The 18,118-nt window shown below is 28.9% G+C and overlaps 1 protein-coding gene across 2 annotated transcripts; it reads right to left on the minus strand.

Annotated features, from left to right (window-relative positions):
- Window positions 1-14,468: 14,468 nt before the first annotated feature.
- LOC111307070 (F-box protein PP2-B10-like) lies at window positions 14,469-16,749 on the minus strand. Of its 2 annotated transcripts, none has more exons than XR_016332017.1 (4): window positions 16,369-16,749; window positions 15,903-16,021; window positions 15,074-15,545; window positions 14,469-14,894 (listed from the first exon to the last, which is right to left on the minus strand). XR_016332017.1 is itself a non-coding variant. In XM_022905121.2 (4 exons), exons 1-4 carry the CDS (start codon window positions 16,633-16,635, stop codon window positions 14,780-14,782), a joined length of 900 nt encoding a protein of 299 aa, XP_022760856.1. In that variant the 5' UTR covers window positions 16,636-16,749; the 3' UTR covers window positions 14,471-14,779. The 2 variants fall into 2 exon arrangements, 1 of the variants encoding a protein (XP_022760856.1); XM_022905121.2 differs by having other exon boundaries at window positions 14,471-14,894; window positions 15,147-15,545.
- Window positions 16,750-18,118: the final 1,369 nt, after the last annotated feature.

Genomic DNA, 18,118 nt, shown 5'->3' on the forward strand with positions numbered 1-18,118 from the left:
TGGAGACTCACTTGTTGAATCTGTGGATAAAAGCCTTTAAGCAAGAGAAGCAGCCATAAAAATGCTTAAGTTTTGTTTGCTAAGAGCCCAAGTCGGAGTGAAGAATATGGTCGATAAAAAAAGAAGTGATAGGGAGTTTAATGTTGGAGATTGGGTGTATGTCAAGTTACAGCTATATAGACAAAATTCTGTTGTTAACCGAAGCTATTTAAAGCTGTCCGCTAAGTATTTTGGACCTTTCCAGGTGATTGAAAAGGTGGGAAAGGTAGCTTACAAGCTTCAACTACCAGCAGGGTCCAAAGTGCACCCTACTTTCCATGTTTCCCAGTTTAAGAAACATATTGGGAATATTCTTGCACAATCATAATTACCACTGCTTGTTGATGATGGCACTTTAAGTAAAGAATCACAGCAGATCATTGAAAAAAGACTTGGAAAAAGGAGGAATAGAGTTGTAACTAAGGTTTTGGTTAAATGGACAAACACATTTCCTGAAAAAGTAACTTGGGAAGTCCTCTTTGATCTCCAGAAGAAATATCCGCACTTTAATCCTTGAGGACAAGGATTTTCTACAGCAGATGAGTATTTGATATAGGCTTATATTAGAAGTTGTTATTACTCTTGGTGGCATTATTTAATTTCTTTTATTTGTTATCATGGGCTGGTGTTTTTTTTTTTGGTTTTGGACTTATGTTAGTGTGTTGGTTGAGGCCCGACTTGTGGTCCATGGCCCTTGAATAGTTGTTGCTATTGTGAGCTGGGGTTGTTACAAAATGGTACAAAAACAATGAGGAATGCATGAAAGAGAAGATACACAAATTCGGTTGATTCTTGGATTCTTGCCTTTCCTCTCTTCTTTCTTTTCCTTTTTATTTTTTCAATTTTTAGCTAGTGTACTAGCTAAAGCCATATCAGTTTCTGGGTCACTCTATTTTTTTCCATTTAAAAATAATCATTTGTCTGTCTTTTTGAGCCAATATATATGATTTAGAGAGATGGCTGGATATTATATTGAACATTTCTGTCATCTACAACCAAAACATTGAAAAGCATAGCCCAAGGAACAAGCAAACTTAGAAACAAAAAGAAAAACACAGCTTTGGAATACCATAACTTCTGGGTAGCTTTCGGTTTAGAAAATCTGATATTGATGTAAGCTTCTTCGAATCTTACCCCAAAAAGGGAAAAAAAATTAGCAAAAACTCCAAAAGAGAGAGAGAGAGTTAATAAAGGATATGGTTTGGGTTTCCTTTCGATTTGGAAGAACGTGAACGAATTGATGAACGCGGAAACTCGCAACAATTTATTGGGGTAATTTCTTCCATAGTCCCAAGCATTTTATTTTAATGCCATTTTAGTCCTTTATCTTTTAATTCTTCCATGTGAGTCCTTTAATAGCGTTAAGTTTTTCTGTAAATTTGTTTTTGGACTTTACCTCCTTTATACCAAAAAAAAAAAAAAGCGAATAATAGTATGATTTATTAATAAAATATTAAAATTTTAATTTTAATTATCAAGATTAAAGTTCCGATAACTTCCAACATAAAAAGTAAGATAGTATTCAAATATCATAGCAATGACAACCTAACTAAAATTTTACCAAAAAGTTGGGGTTATAATATATAGATTCGTTGACCTACTGCTAGATATAGATTTTAGGAGTCGTCACTAATATTTTTTTTATTTATGTGTGATTGATCACCTGATCGGATCTATCCTATTTAAAGAAAAGTCTTAATATTGATTTAGTTATCTTTAAATAATAGATTTTAATCCACAAAATCAAATTTTAGATTTAAAGGTATGATTACGTGTGAGAAAGATTATAACATTCTCACAGCTTTCATCTAAATGAAGGTATTAGTTTGATTTCAAATTATTCAAGTCTTAATTATATTTATGATTTATCAAAATATTTAATATTAAAAATTAATCTTAAAATTACTCTAATAGTTTGGTAGCAATTTAAGATAATTTTTTTACTTTAAGAGTTCCTACTCTAAAGAGGTTTCGTCGTCAAATTCCTTTAATTTTACTTCTAAAAAAAATCTACAAACCATGTTTATAGTAAGAAATATCCTTCAATCTGTTGGAAAGACTTTTCATTGAAAATTATCTTCTAATTTATTGGTGGGATTTAAAAAAATATATTAAAAAATTTATTAAGCCCTCCAATAGTTTGGTAAGACTTAATTCAAGATTAGATTTTTCAATAGTTTGGTAGGAATAAAAATAATTTTTTTGAAAACCCTTTTTTTTTTTTAAATTTGAAAGGAAAGAAAATTAATGAAAAAATCATCATGTAGATTATACCATGCAATAATAATATATTATATCATGTAATAATAACATACCATGCGATAATATAATCATGCAACAATATAATATTAAAAACCCGCTTATAAATGTTATAAGAGTTATTGAATAAAAATAAAATATTAAAAATTGAATGTTTTTTGAAAACTCTTTACTTTCTTGCTTATTAATTTTGTACATGACATTTTGGTATCAAAATAGATTGAGATGTTAGATTATTGACTTGTCTAGCTAGAAAATGCAATTAACAATATCAGTGAACTATGTTTTTTCATGATTTTATGTTTAGGTTTGGTGATCTCTCATAAAATTGATAACAAAAATCGATTCAAAAAAGTGAAAAAATTTGAAGCTATCAATTTTTTTACCAAATCAAGCAACATTAGATTTTTTTAAACTAGAATCACCAATAACTTCGAGAATGTGGTGGAAATTTTGATTATGTTACCATGATTTCAATTGCAAGTTTCTATTTGACAAAAAAATTGATTTTGTGTTTGATTAATCACACTTTTAGAAGATTAACATTGATTAAATAGTTCTTGCTATGTTGGAATAATTCAATTAAGCATCTTGTTAATTTCAATTTCATTTCGGTTTATTTCAATAAGATTCATCAACCACTGAAGCAACGTGTAGGATATGGCGAAAGCCATATATTGGTCTTCAAATTTTAACCCTCGAAGACAATGTGTTTTTAAAAGAGGAAGAATGTGATGTGCATTTATAATTTTAATATATTTAATTGGGATATTTGAATATTTTATTTTAGAATTTATCTTTATTTATCTTTTTAAGATTATTTGTTAAAAAAATAATAATTATTTATTTTTATCATCATCTCTTAAGATTTAATTAGCTTATAAAAAGATCAGTATATAATTGTTATAAGAGTAATTGAATCAAAATAAAATCTCAAAGGATGAGTATCCTTTGAAAATTGTTTTTACTTTCTTATTTATTAATCTAGTACATAACAAGAGCCTTTCTTATTAAATTACCAAATCATCACATGCGGTAGACTAATTCTGTTAATTGGCATCACTTCTACTTCCTTAGCTATTTTAGTTGAAAATATGAGTTCCAACTTCTCCAATTCCCAATGCTTAGTCTTCGTATTGATTAAGTCACATACCATGATGTTTGTTTCATAGGTGTTCTCTCAAAGGATTGATAACAAATTTTTTATGGATTGTATCCGCTTACCTCTCCAAACCCGAATTTGTTCCCCATTTCCATCTCACCATCTCTCCCTTTTTTAACATCTTATTGCCTGCACGTATACTATGCAAATAGTAAGATGGATAAGATCCTAATTTAGAGTTAAGAAACAATGTTTGTGGGAAATGTTTTGCCTTTAGAACTTTGAAAACCAAGGATGATGTATTATACATGAGCCTTCATCCCTATTTTTTTTTTTTTTTTTTGCTAAGCCAAGATTTTATTAATGGATAAAAGAAAGGTTAAAACTAGGGAATCATCGGCGTATCACAAGATTGCTAAACTTCTATAAAGGTTTTCTATAGCAAAACTTTTATAAATAAAATCTAGAGTTCAAAGCAAGAGGAAGAGTTCTAAAAATTGTTTTTTGTCTATTTTCATAAAACCAAGGAAACCTTTTATAAACAGACAATTGTCCTTTCCTACAAACATGGCTGTCTATTTTGAATAGACAAAACTGTGTATTTTTGAATAATTGAACTATTCATTTTGAACAGACTTATCTTTTTGTTTTGTACAGACTTAATTATTTGTCTTTATTTTTTATTTTCTAATGTGGGATTACTTCCCATATTTTATTTTGAAAATCTTTAACAATCTCCCACCATTTTCAAAATAATCCAAATTTATGATAATCTTGGAAATCAATAGCATAAATGAAGGTATTTTTCTATTTGAACCTTTACTTAGTGAAAACAAGTTAAAGTTAACCGGAATCGCATGGTAGACTATACTTTGAACCAACTATTCCATTTGGTTAACCGAACTTGTCTCACATAATGATTTTAACACCCAATAAATGCTTGGTATCTGGTGATACATTTATGGCCATGTATCTGCATCTTCTTTTCATGAGTGTTGTTAGAGCTAAGCTCTTAAGCTTTTAAAAACGACCACACTTCACACTCACATAAATAGCTTTCATCAAGAGTGTTCCCGTAAATATAACACTTTAACATATTTATATTATCGATCTAGTAAGAGTATATTACTCATTTTTCCTTTACCATTACAGGTGCCTAGTACTTTATCTGAGATGACATTAACATTACTATAGTGCTAACAGTTACATACAGATGATGTACTTTGTCTTATTGAACTCAAGACTTGACGTTATACCAAGAGTTGAGTCGAGTTTCCATTATAAGTGACTTTACTTCATGAGCTTGAACCTCATCCCTATTGAAGTCTGTTTTACCAACTCTCTAGCAAGACTTTGGTTAAAGGATCTATCAAGTTTTTGCTTGACCTCACATAAATTATAGTGATCACTTCATATGAAATAATTGTCTAGCACAACTATGTCTTAATCCAATATGTTTGGACTTTTCATTATATACTTGACTGTATGCCCATACTAAAATTACTTAACTATCAGATTGGATATAAATTGGGAAAATTGGTTTAGACCATAAAGATACTTTATATAATAAATTTCTTAGCCATTCAGCTTTTTTAGCTATTGTGGCTAATTCAATAAACTTGGTTACCATGGTGGAATTCGTTATGCATGTTTGTTTCTTAGAACCGCAAGAAATGGCACTCACACCAAATATAAAGATGCACTACTTGTAAAAGCATGATCTTCCATATTAGTAATCTAATTAACATTAGAATTTGCTTTTATAACTAAAGGATATCCATTATAACACAATCTATAATTTATTGTTCTTTTCAAATATCAAAGTACTATTTTAACTGCTTGCCAATGTATGTTACTTGGATGCTTGTATATTTACTCAACTTTCCAAGAACAAATGCTATGTTTGGCTTTGTACAAGTCATTACATACATCAGACAACTAATTACTCTTTGCATATTGCAATTGATCGATTGTTATACCAATATTAGATACTAATTTTAGTTGAGAATCCATAGGTGTAGATACTGAAATATAATCAAAAAAATCAAACTTTTTAAGTACTTTTTAAATATAATGCGATTGTGACAAGGTTATGCCACTATCATTCCGAATTATTCTGATTTCAATAAATAACATTTGCTACACCCATATTTTTCATTGAAAAGTTATTTAATAAAAATTACTTTGTTTTTTTAACTTGATCTAAATTAGTGCCAAATATTAGCATATCATCTACATATAAACAAATTATGACTCCTTTGCCATTTTCAAATTTGCTATATATGCACTTATTTGACTAATTAATTCTAAAATCATTAGCAAGAATGATTTCAACAAACTTTTGATGCCATTGTTTTGGTGCTTGCTTAAGTCTATACAAGGACTTTACAAACTTACAAACCTTATGCTATTAACCTAGAATGATAAATCCTTCTAGTTGTTTCATAGATACTTTCTCTTCTAATTAATCATTTAAAAATATCATCTTTACATTAATTTAATGCATAATCAAATTAAAATCAAGGTAAATGAAATTAAAGCCTAATTGTAACAATATTAGCCACTAGAGTATAAGTTGAGGTAGTCTTTTCCTTACTTTTGTGTAAAGCCTTTGGCTACCAACCTTGCTTTAAATTTATCTATGGTTCTATCCACCTTCATTTTCTTTTTGAAAATCCATTTATAGCCTATTAGATTAGAACTTGGTGGAAGGTCAACCAAAATCTAAGTGTTATTTCCTATTATTGAGTCCATTTCATCTTTTATTTCTTCTCTCCAAAAAGCCAAATCTTGAGATTTCATTGCTTTTTCATATGTAACAGGATTAGACTTCGCATTAAAATAATAAAGAATTTTATTATTTATGCTTTCATTAGTCCCTACCACAAAGAACATAAAGAAATCTAGTCTAAAATCTTTTACCTTTCTAAGCCTTTTACTTGTCTTTATTTCTTGATAAGATTTATCACTAATTTTAGTTTGTTCCAATGGATTTGAAAATTTTTTTCCGCTTGTAGGATGAATAGCTTGTAGTTGTCTCGAAATAGATTTAAATATATTTTCATAAAAATTCCATCTTTTAATTCAATAACAGTGCTAATTGAAATTGAATCATTTGGTTTAATAACTCTGAACGTATATGCTTTATTATTTTGTACATATCTTATAAATATGCATTCTATTCCTCTTTCACCCAATTTTTTTTTTTTAGATTCTAGAATTTTAACTATAGTTCCACATCCCTAAACCTTTAAATAATTAAGATTTGGTTTTCTTTTCTTCTATTGCTTATATAGGGTTATTTTTGTTTCTTTGTTAGGAATTCTATTTAGTATATGATAAGCTGTTAATAAAGCTTCACCCCAAAATCCTTGTCCAAGACCAGAATATGATAACATTACATTTACCATTTCTGTTAAAACCTTATTCTTCCTTTTAGCTACACTATTCTATTGTGGTATATAAGGAGCAATAACTTGGTGGATTATTCCAGTGGATTTAAAGTAACTTGGACTATAATATTTTTCACCCTTATTCGACCTCAAGCACTTAACAAAAGATTTACACTGAAGTTCAACTTTAGATTTATATATTTTAAACTTATCAAGTACTTCATTTTTGGAATATAACAAATAAACATAACAATATCTACTATAATCTTCTATAAATGTGACAAAATCTTTCTTTTTAGGTAATGTAGGAGTGCTATGCATATCACAAACATCACTGTAAATTAACTCAAGTAACTTTGTATTTCTTTTAACCTTAAAAAAAATATTTTTAGTAATATTGTCAACATGCATGTATTACATTTATTGATGTCTTGACTATATTCAGGAATTAACAAAAGCTTACTTATATCATGCAATTTTTTATAAATTAAATGACCTAATCTATAATGCCATAAATATGAAAATTTAACCACGTAAGTAGAAATAACATTCTTATTTTTATTAATAATATTGAGTTTAAACGTTCCCTGATACATATACCTTTTTTCAACAAAAATTCATTTTTTAGATAGAATAAATTTATGTGCCTCAAATACAAGTTTAAAATGAAACTTGTTCAACAAACTTCCAGACACTAAGTTTTTCATAACTTTTGGTACATAATAAAAATCATTCAAAGTTAGAGTTTTTCCAAAAGTGAATTCAAGGTCAATAGTCCCTTTACTTCTGATTGTCGTTTTAAAAGAATTTTTCATGTAGAGGACACTGCCATTTCACTTGGTTTAAATGTTGTAAACATGCTTTTGTCTTTGCACACATGTTTTGTTGCTCTAGAATTAACCCATCAAGATTCACTATTTTCAAACATGTTGATCTCGAAAATCATGGCAACAAATTTTTTAGAAGTATCCCTTTTTAAGGAATCATTTTTCTTATTTAGTAATTGCCATTCTATTTTGAAATGTCATGGCTTACCACAATGGTAACATGAGCCTTTCTTATTCTTCTTGAATTTAGGCCCATTAGCAATCTGCTTGAACTTGAACTTCTTTTTGTCAAGTTTTATAGTTAGTCTTTCCTCCAAAATATAAACATTGGCATCACCAGAATCAAAATTTTGTTCTTGCTTTTTGTACTCCTCTTCAATTCAAAGATGATTAGTCAAAACCCCAAGAATGATTTCTTCTTTTTTATGTTTCAGACTTCTTTTAAAGTCTTTCCACGATGGAAGAAGTTTCTCTATTATAGAGGACACAATAATTATTTCATTCATACTCATATTATATTATTTAAATTGAATAAACATTTTTTCAATTTAACATAGTTGTTCAATCACAGAACGTCCATCAACCATATGATAATGATTGAAATGACTAATAAGAAATTTCTTACTTATTGCATCATCGGTCATATACCTAGCCTCCAATTTGTCCCATAACTCCTTTGTAGTAACCTCATTTTGGTATGTATCAAATAGGCTGTTAGACAGATCGTTCAGAATATGATATTTACACATGTAGTCTGCATTATCCCATTTCTACCTTTCTCTTGTTGTAGCAACAAATTTTTCTATTTCATTTTCTTATGGCTTGAGAGTAGTCAGAATATATACAACCTTCAAGGTTGAAAATAAGAAATACATGTTCTTTTGCCATCTTCAAAAATTGCCACCTTTAAAATGATCCAATTTGATAAAACTAAAAGCCAATTCCTTGAGTGTTACTTTAGTAGCCTTTGTTAAATCAAACAAAACCTTAAGATTGTTAGGGAAAACACTAAAAAAATGGAATTAATGCTTTTGGAAAATCCAAAATTTTGAGGAAAGGCTTCAAGGCGTGTAATAGTGCCACTTTTCTTAAGGTTTTATTTGCCCCCACTATATTATTTACTTAGTACGTGTTAAAAATGGTTGCAAGTAATAAACCTTGAGGATACAATGAAGCCCAGTGACTGATTGTGTTTTGCATTACCGAAATCAATCCACCAAGCAATCATCGGTGTATCACAAGATCACTGAACTTTTATAAAGGTTTTCTATAAGAAAACTTTTATAAAAGAAATATGGAGTTTGAAAAAAGAGGGAGAGTTCCAAGAATTGTTTTCTATTTATTTTTAGAAAATGAAATGTGCCTTTTATAAACAAATAAGTGTCCTTTTCTACAAACACAACTGTCTATTTTGAATAGACAAAACTGTTTATTTTTGAACAATTGAAACTATTCATTTTGAACAGACTTATCTCTCTGTTTTGAATAAACATTATTATCTATCTTTATTTTTTCTTTTCCAATGTGAGATTATTTCCCATATTTTAATTTAAAAATCTCTAACATACCCCATACAACAAACCTTCCTCTTGGTATTTTGATAATAGCACAGATAGCCACATGTGCATAAAAGAAACAAGTAGGGTGAAAGAGGGTCACCTTGTCGTAGACCCTTTTCTGGATAAAATTTATCAGTAACACTATCATTGAGAATTACATTATAAGACAGAAGAAATAAAATGCATAATAATCGAAATCCATTTCTCTTTAAAACCTAGTTTCCCCATGATAGACTTTGGGAATGGCTACTCCACATGATTATGGCACCCCATCTGTGTTCTCCTTTTTTCTTTAGTTTCAATCTATGCAGAAGGTCATATGAAATGAGAACATTATCGATTATCAGCCTACTAAGAACAAATGCACTTTGATTCTCACTAATACATGATGGTAGGATGTGTTTTAACCTATTAGCCAGTGTCTTAGCTATAATCTTATAAAGCATGTTACATAAGTTAATAATTGGTCGAAAATAAGCCATGCTTTTTGAATTCTTTATTTTTAGGATAAGCAATATACGGGTGTCATTTATTTCATCTAGTCTACCTTCCCCTTTTAGAAATGACAAACAAAAATAAGTGCATCTTTCCCTATAATATTCCAGTATTTGTGAAAAAATAGAGTAGACATACCGTCTGGCCTTAGTGTTTGATTGGGCGTATTTGGTTTGAGGCTTCATGGATCTCCTCGGTTGTAAATCCTGCTGAGAGAAATTTATTCATCTCGTTTGTAACTCGAGGGTGTATTGCTTCTAGTATTTCATCAAAGTTAAATGCTCTTTGAGAACCTAAAATCTCCTTGAAATATTCCACCGCCAGTTCTTGCATTTCTGTTTCACCATCACACCATTCCCCATTTTTGTTCTCCAGTCCCTTAATAAGATTCGTCCTTCTCCTTTTAAAGGCTTGTGCGTGAAAGAATGCAGTGTTTTTGTCCTCTTCCTTAAGCTAATGTACTCTTGATTGTTGCATCCAGAAGGTTTCTTCCCTCTCCAAAAGAGCATTCATCCTGTCTTTCTCCTCTGTCTCTCTATGCAAAACCTCACCGTCCTCATTCCTCTGTCTGACTTCCAGCTACTCCTTGTTCAAAGTCAAAGCCTCTATTTCTTTGTGCATGCCACTAAATTTACTTGTGCCCCATTCAGCTAGCTTACTCAACACCCTTTCCAACTTCGATTCTTACTTCATACTTGAAATTAACTTAGTAAATAATATCTCAGGAGATTAGCGTACTTTTTACCAAAACTAAAAATTACAGGCGGTACTAAAGTAGCAGGTAAATATATTTTCTATCAATTTGAGGGATAAATATACTTTTCCCTTTACCTTATTCATCATGCTTTGGGAAGTAGATTCTTAAAATGACCTCGGTAAGCGAAGCAAGTGCCAGATCTAGCAGTAGTGCCGCCGATATTGGTCGAACATGATGAATAAATGATCATAGTATTTGTCAATTGTCACTTTCTCCTTAACTGCTATTAAAATAATCATTTCCTTTCTAATAATAAAATCCTAGAACAATGTAAGGTAGCAGCATTAAATATTTTATCCTTTCTTTTTTGTTAAAAAAGGTACATAAGTGAATTTAAATTATTTCGTATTTGAATCACATTACATTGGATATGAATTATATTAAATTTGAGTTATTTTAAATTTAAATTATTTGCGATTAATATTGTTTTAAATTTGGATCAAATTAGAATAAAATTTATAACTAAATTTTACATTTTTAGTCTCAAGTTCAACTTTGAATTCTAATCATTTTGACTAAAAACTTGAATATTTTTTAGTTCATATAGTTTTGGTTCAAATGATTTTTTTAATTAATATTTGTATTTTTATTGAATATTTTATTTTTTAATTAATTCAAATTTAGACCCATTTTGAGCTCACATTCGTTGTATGCATCTAGTTGCCAATTTTGCTTTTCTAATTTCCTCCCAAAAAATCCAATACCAAACGTTTGGTTGGAATTTTACATTTTTCCAAATTGATTGGTTCATACATATATGTCACACTTTTGGCATCAATACAACCGCGTACATTGGTCTTTAGGATGTGTTTAAAATACAAGATTATGAAAAGATAAAATAAGATGATATTATAAATATGATTAGATTAAATAATATCATCATATCTTATATTTGATGTATTTAAGGATTATGATAAAATAATTTATTTATTAGTCAAAATTATCCTCACTAAAAATTTATATAATTTAACTTATTGATATAATTTTTAAGGATATAATAGGACATGTAAGTTCAATTCTATAGATAAAAAATAATTCTCTTTATTTTGGAAAGACTGAATCATCCTAAACCAAGAGGATTCTTAATCTTTCTTGTAATTTTATCATTTCTTTAGAGACAAACCAAATATAATATAAAATGATTATCATCCTATCCTATCTACCATCTTATGCACCAAAAATCAACTTTGGGTGTGTTTGGTGCATAAGATTAGGATATGATAAGATAAGATAATATTATGATTAGTATTAGATCAAATAATGTTATACTATCTTATATTTTATGTCTGTAAGGATTAAGATAGGATAATTTATTTATTTATTAATCAAAATTATCCTTTTTTTTAAATTTATATAATTTAAATTATTGATATAATTTTTAAAAATATAATAGGATATGTAAGGTCAATTATATGGATTAAATATAAGAGAAGGACTACTTACACCCCCATTTCTTCTTTTCACACCCCACTACTATTAACACCATCCTTTTTTCTCTTCACACCCCAAACTAAAACACTAATTTCCTAAAAAACCAAATACCTCACAGCCCCATTTCTTTTTCTTCATGGAAACCTTAAACCTTTTAGGAATTTAGCCCCAAATCAAGCCCCAATCTTGATTTTGATGTTAGATAGCTTAGAATCATAAGTAAATCATTTTTTTTGTTTGTCTTTCCATTTGATTTTGTGTTTAGTTTTCAAAAATTTATGACTTTAAGTTTAGGGGTATTATTTGGGGTGATGATCAGAGCATTTTGGAAATTTATTTCTGGAATGCGTTGAAGATTTCCAAAAATAGATGTCCAAAAATTTCTTCAATATATCGAAAATTCATTTTTGGAATCCTTTTTTGGAAATCCAATTTTAAAAACCTTTGAGAATTTTCAGGAGTGTATTTTTAGAATTTCTCAATGGTTTTTGGACATTCATTTTTAGAATCTTTTAAAAACTTTCAGAAATGGATTTTCGATACATAATAACCTTTAGCTACCAATAAAGACCAAATAACTTTTTAGTAGACAAAATTTGACCTCATTATGTCATTAACAAATTGGAAAATTCGCTAATAGGCGCTTTACATTCAATAATGTTTGTAATATTTTGCAATTCTAATAGATGTGTAGTTGAGAGAAATTGTTAAGTATGAAAAGGTTCTCATGCAAATTGGCTACTGCACCATGTGCGATGGAGCGTGATTGCTTCATCGCATATGGTGCAGTAGCCACTTGGCGATTCTAATGCATGTTTATTAGAATTAATAGATGTTTCGAATGTTATTGAATGGATAGTGTTTGGTTGAAAGATTAGAGGTTTTTATTGCCGAAATTAACATCACATACATTAGAGAAGTCATTACAAACCTATTTGGAGATCACAATAAAAAAAAATAAAGTAAAAAATTATGTTTGAAAATGTATTTTCGGATAATTGTAATGCTTTTCTGAAATGCATATTTGGATAATTACAATACTTTTCAAAAATGAATTTTCGATATAGTTAAGAAGTTTTCAAAAATGTATTTCTGGTACATTGAAAAGTTTTCAAAAATTCATTTTTGGTGATTTACTAAGAAATGGTGTAAAGGACAAAAAGATAAATTAACTAATGGGTATTTAAATAATTTTCTATTTGGCTAATTTTGTGGGGTGTATTAAGAGTTTTTGGGGTTGCAAATAGTCCTACTCAAAAATAATCCTTTCCACTTTGGGATGATTGAATCATCCTATACCAAAACAATAATTAATTCTTCTTGCAATCCTATATTTTTTTTAGGTACAAACCAAACATAGTATAAGATGATTATCATCCTATCCTATTAATAATTTTATGCATCAAACATGACCTTAGGATGTGTTTGGTTCACAAGATTATGATATGATAGGATAAGATGATATCATAAATAGGATTAAATTAAATAATATCATCCCATCTTATGTTTGATATATGCAAGAATTAGAATAAGATAATTTATTTATTGGTCAAAATTATCTTTCCTTAAAGTTTATACAATTTAAATAATTGATATAATTTTTAAGGATATAATGGGACATGTAAGTTCAATCCTATAAATTAAAAATAATCATCTTTACTTTGGTAGGATTGAATGATTTTATACCAAAAGGATGATTAATTCTCTTTGTAATCTTATTCATCTTTTTAGATACAAATTAAACATAATATAAAGTGATTATCATTTTATCTTATCTATCGTCCTATTTACCAAATATGATCTTAATGCATTGTTTTTCCTACCTGAGGTAACTATTAATAATTTCATACTTTTTCTTTTTAAAATTTCTATGGAATAGCTTTCACACTTTTTATATATATATATATATATATATATATATAATGTTAAAACCTCGACCTTTTAGCTACTCAAATCATCTTTAGACAAAACCTCTTCTAAACGCCTCCCCAAAAAAAGTGGCAATTAGAAATTTATTAGAATTAACTTGATCAACTTGGATGGATTTTGATAATTAGGTAATTTCGAGTTTTGCTTATATTTTGGATTCATTTTATGTTAATTTCAGTTATTAAATTTTCAAATTATTTGAATAGAATAAATTTGAGTTTTAACTCATAAACATTTTAGTTTAATAGGTTCATTATACTGTTATTAAATTTATTATATATTAACAAGATTTTTCCCAACATATTAACAACATTCACTATTTTAATAATTAAAAATTGATAATACTAATATTAATATATGTTTCAAATCTTGAGATGATGGGAGAATGAGGTTCATGAGATACGAGGCAATTATTTTCTTGTTTGTTAAGTTTTGCAAAATTATCTCATATTAGGGTATATTTATGTATACTAAAAATATAATTACAATTCTGGCCAAAAAAAAATTACAATAAAAAATTAATTAATTAATTAATAGACGCATATCAATTCTTTAATCATGTTTGTGAAGTTTAAATTTTAACAAACAATTAATAATAGTAATATCAATCAAGTGCAAGTTAGATTTATTTACATTGTATTTTTCTAAATGAAATTACATGTATTACTAAAAACTAAAATATTTATAATCAAATAGGTCAATAATCATTTCATCTGTTGATAGAATTATTGACTCATAATTTCAACGTTCAAAAATCAATTTCCAATAATATCAAATAAAAAATCATAATAAAAGAGGAAATGGCCATGAATATTGTTTGAGAAAGATAGGTCCTAGTAGCCGATTTTGATTTTCTGTCTTGTATAAGCAAGGTATCCATCCAAGTGAAGCAAAAGAGGATGGTAAAAGGAGGCAGTAACACGTAGAATTAGAGTTCTAACAGTCTGCAAGCTGATCAGCTCTTAACTTCACCCTGTCTAACTCCAGCTTCATGGTTGCATCACCTCAAGTATACTACAGGTAATGGATTTTGCAAACTTAGAAACAAGAAATTTCAAATGCCCACCTTGGAGAATGCTGTCAAACTTTGAGATTCGAATAGTTCTGCATTAGAAGTTGGGCAGATTTGATTATAAAACTGTGATCAATAAAATGCATTTACGTTCAATGAATTAAGTCGTCCCTTTTGGGCAAAAGTATATACATCACAAATGCAAACTTTTTTTTTGGTCTTTTTCCTACAAATAAAACATTAAAAATAAATAAATTTTGTGAAAGAATACCTCAAGGTTAATATGATGCACCCAATACGAAGCAGAAGACAAGTTAAAGTTTTAGGCATCGCTATATATCTACCTATTCTCTTTAGGTCTCAGCTCGATTCCTTCGATAATGAGGCCCCGCTTAGGTTGATTATCATGAACTTCCCGTAGGTTACATTCCACCATCCTATCATCTCCACATTCATTGAAGAATTCACCCATTTCGATCTCCATCCAGCCATCTTCCCTCTCTCTAGCTAGGTGGGGCGCATTTGGACGAGGGTCTAAGATTACAGTACGCACTTCCCCTGAACCAGTTCCTTCAATTGCGACTCGCAACTCTACAGGTGTATGTCTAAATCCATATCTGTCCCTGACAATCTTGAACACAAGGTAGGCTGCATAGTTCGTTCTGGAAGATAAAATTTTCAGCCTGGCCTTTCCCTTCACATCGAGCATCCCCACATTCTTAAGCTTAGCAACCTCAGAGAACCTGTCAAAGTGTTGGATCAGAAACTGATGCCAATGATATTGACAATAAGATAATAAAAATTTTCAAGATATTTGTCAGAATAGTGGACAAAGATTTGGTCCAAATGACATTGTCTTCTTTATTCTAATGGAAAATATGTTATATTAAAAACCTGAATGTTAGCTCAGTTAGATCATAGAATCATCTTTAAGAGGTGTCATCTAGTAGCTCTAAGATTTAAATCTCAATACTTGCAATCTTTACCCTATCCAATCTACGGCCTCCTTTGTATAAAAAATATATATATGTTATATTAAGAACTTGTGAACATCCTGAACAATGCCTTCTTAATAAAATAAAGTGGAGTAGAGAACAAACCTAGACTCTGGGAGAGATATCCAACTCCAATAATCAGGTTTATCAGCCCATTTAATTGAAAGTGCTCTTGCCCCTAGAATACAGCATTTTTTTCCATTCTGTTTCTCTAGTTGAAAGCTCTATTTCAACACCACCAACATTAATTTTTCAGACAAGCGCATAAAATGAAGCAAAAGAACACACTAGTTTCGATCAGGGGATAAATTGTATGTTTTCCTGTGTATATAACTCGCCTTAAATTTAAATTGAAAAATTGATGAAAATTGAACATCCCCGAGAATGATAATCTTGATAGCAATTTGATTGGCTAGAAATTAGGAGTGATCAACAATTAGTACCCCTGCACCTCAAATACCCCTTTCCTTATACTTCCTCATATGTTCCAAAAACAATAAAAAAGATAATGCAAAACTAAAAGTAATTAAGAGAAGTTCCTAGCAAAATTGGTGAATTGAGTTGGGCTCACCATAGCACCATTATCAATGAGAATGGAATGATAACAGAGACTGAAATAAAGATCCTTCTTCTTTGCCAATGAAAGCAATGATGGTGATGATGATTTGGAAATGACTTCCTCATAATCAACAGGCAGAAACGTCTCCCACACAGCATCAGAGTCTGCAACTGACCTGAAAGCTTGAGAAACAAGGGCCATTCGACAGGCGTCTTGAGGCGACATAAACGATATGATGAGAGACATGCAGTCGTCCAGTAACACCTTTGTAATATCCATTTGTAGATTCTTTCTATATTTGGAGAGCAGATTAAATGAGGCACGGAAGAACGATGATTAATTTCAACTCTTCTATATATCTTTTCTTTTCTGCACTCCTACGTTTTGTTAGTTTGTTTTCTACTTAAGACAATTTGGCACGTTAGACACGAAGCAATTTTCTATTAATAAATCCAATGATGTAGCTGTTTTGCTTGTGTTTTTTTCACCTTAGTACATCATCATGCATGTTATTTTGGATTAAATATCTTGAGTTCTCTAGTCATAAAAGTAACACTTTTTGTTTTAAAATTTGAATAAACAAAATTTGAATTCGTGACTCTAGATCAGTTTTAATCACTATATTATTTTGTTTCCAAAATTGATGACCTTTTGTCTATTTTTTGGGCTAAATTGGTTTTTTTTTTTTTAAATAAATGTTTTAACTAAGTATTGATTGTTATAAAATTTTCATTTTTTCCCTTCTTTTGAAATTCATTCTCTTAATTAATTGAATTTGAGAAAGAAAACCCAAGATGAATTTTTTTACTAAATAATTCATGGTTATTTATTGATTTAACTTCGGATGTATGAAAGCTTATTCTCAATTTTTAACACTTGAACATTTTTCTCAAAGATAAGTGCATGCATTTTTCGTTCAAAGAACAAGTTGGAGCTCCTTCTCCAAACTAAAATATATATTAAATTTTTTAAAAAGCTTTTTTAAATAGTATTCATATAAAATGTTATATCAATTTTTGCAAAAGTCATTTTGTTAAAAAAAAAATAAAGCATACTGATATAATGTTACAATTTTAGATTATTAATTTAAATATCTCATATTTCAAAACAAAGAAGTAAGAGTTATAAGATTATATAATTCAAAACAATAAAAAATTTCTTGAAAGTGATATATATATATATATATATATGTTTCAAACATATATTTCATCGTAATATAAATAAATAATGTTATGTTGCAATAAATTAGTAAGTTACATTTTACAGCAAAAGTAAATACAAAATAGTTGCTAATGCATGCTTTTTAAAAACAACTATTTGTAGCACCTATTAACAATTTACACAATATTTTTTCAACAAAAATAGTTTTCCACTGCAATAGGTGTTAACTATTTTTCAACAAAAATGTATATAAAAATGACTAATAATACTTTTGTAGCACAAATATGTTCAACATAACATAAAAATTTGTTGTTAGATATAAAAGAAAACCCAACATTTTTATCAAATTATTTTGGACCTTATTAATTTTCAACGATATAATAGTAATAATAATCCATTTTCAAAGTCAAAACTACTTCAGAAGTTCGGAATAAACTAGTACGTAGTAGAATGCCAAAAACGAAGTCATCTCTTGTTTGTCAAGACGTCACCCAACTATATTTATTTATTTTATTAATATTATTGCTAAAAGTAAGTTGACCTGTTAATCCTTACTTAAATTGGTTAAATTAGTATATAGTAGTTGTAACTTGTACGTATC

The sequence above is a fragment of the Durio zibethinus genome, chromosome 22 (assembly GCF_047325235.1).
Source record: "Durio zibethinus cultivar Kanyao isolate XHJ-2024 chromosome 22, ASM4732523v1, whole genome shotgun sequence".
In the NCBI taxonomy this organism is placed as follows: Eukaryota; Viridiplantae; Streptophyta; class Magnoliopsida; order Malvales; family Malvaceae; genus Durio; species Durio zibethinus.

Excerpts from the sequence above, each read along its gene's own strand:
- LOC111307070 (XM_022905121.2), bottom strand. The coding sequence starts at position 16,635 with ATGGATATTACAAAGGTGTTACTGGACGACTGCATGTCTCTCATCATA. Across the intron at positions 16,022-16,368 it reads TCATTGATAATGGTGCTATG|AGCTTTCAACTAGAGAAACA; the intron begins GTGAGCCCAACT and ends GTGTTGAAATAG. Across the intron at positions 14,895-15,146 it reads CTGAGACCTAAAGAGAATAG|AACTATTCGAATCTCAAAGT; the intron begins GTAGATATATAG and ends CTTCTAATGCAG.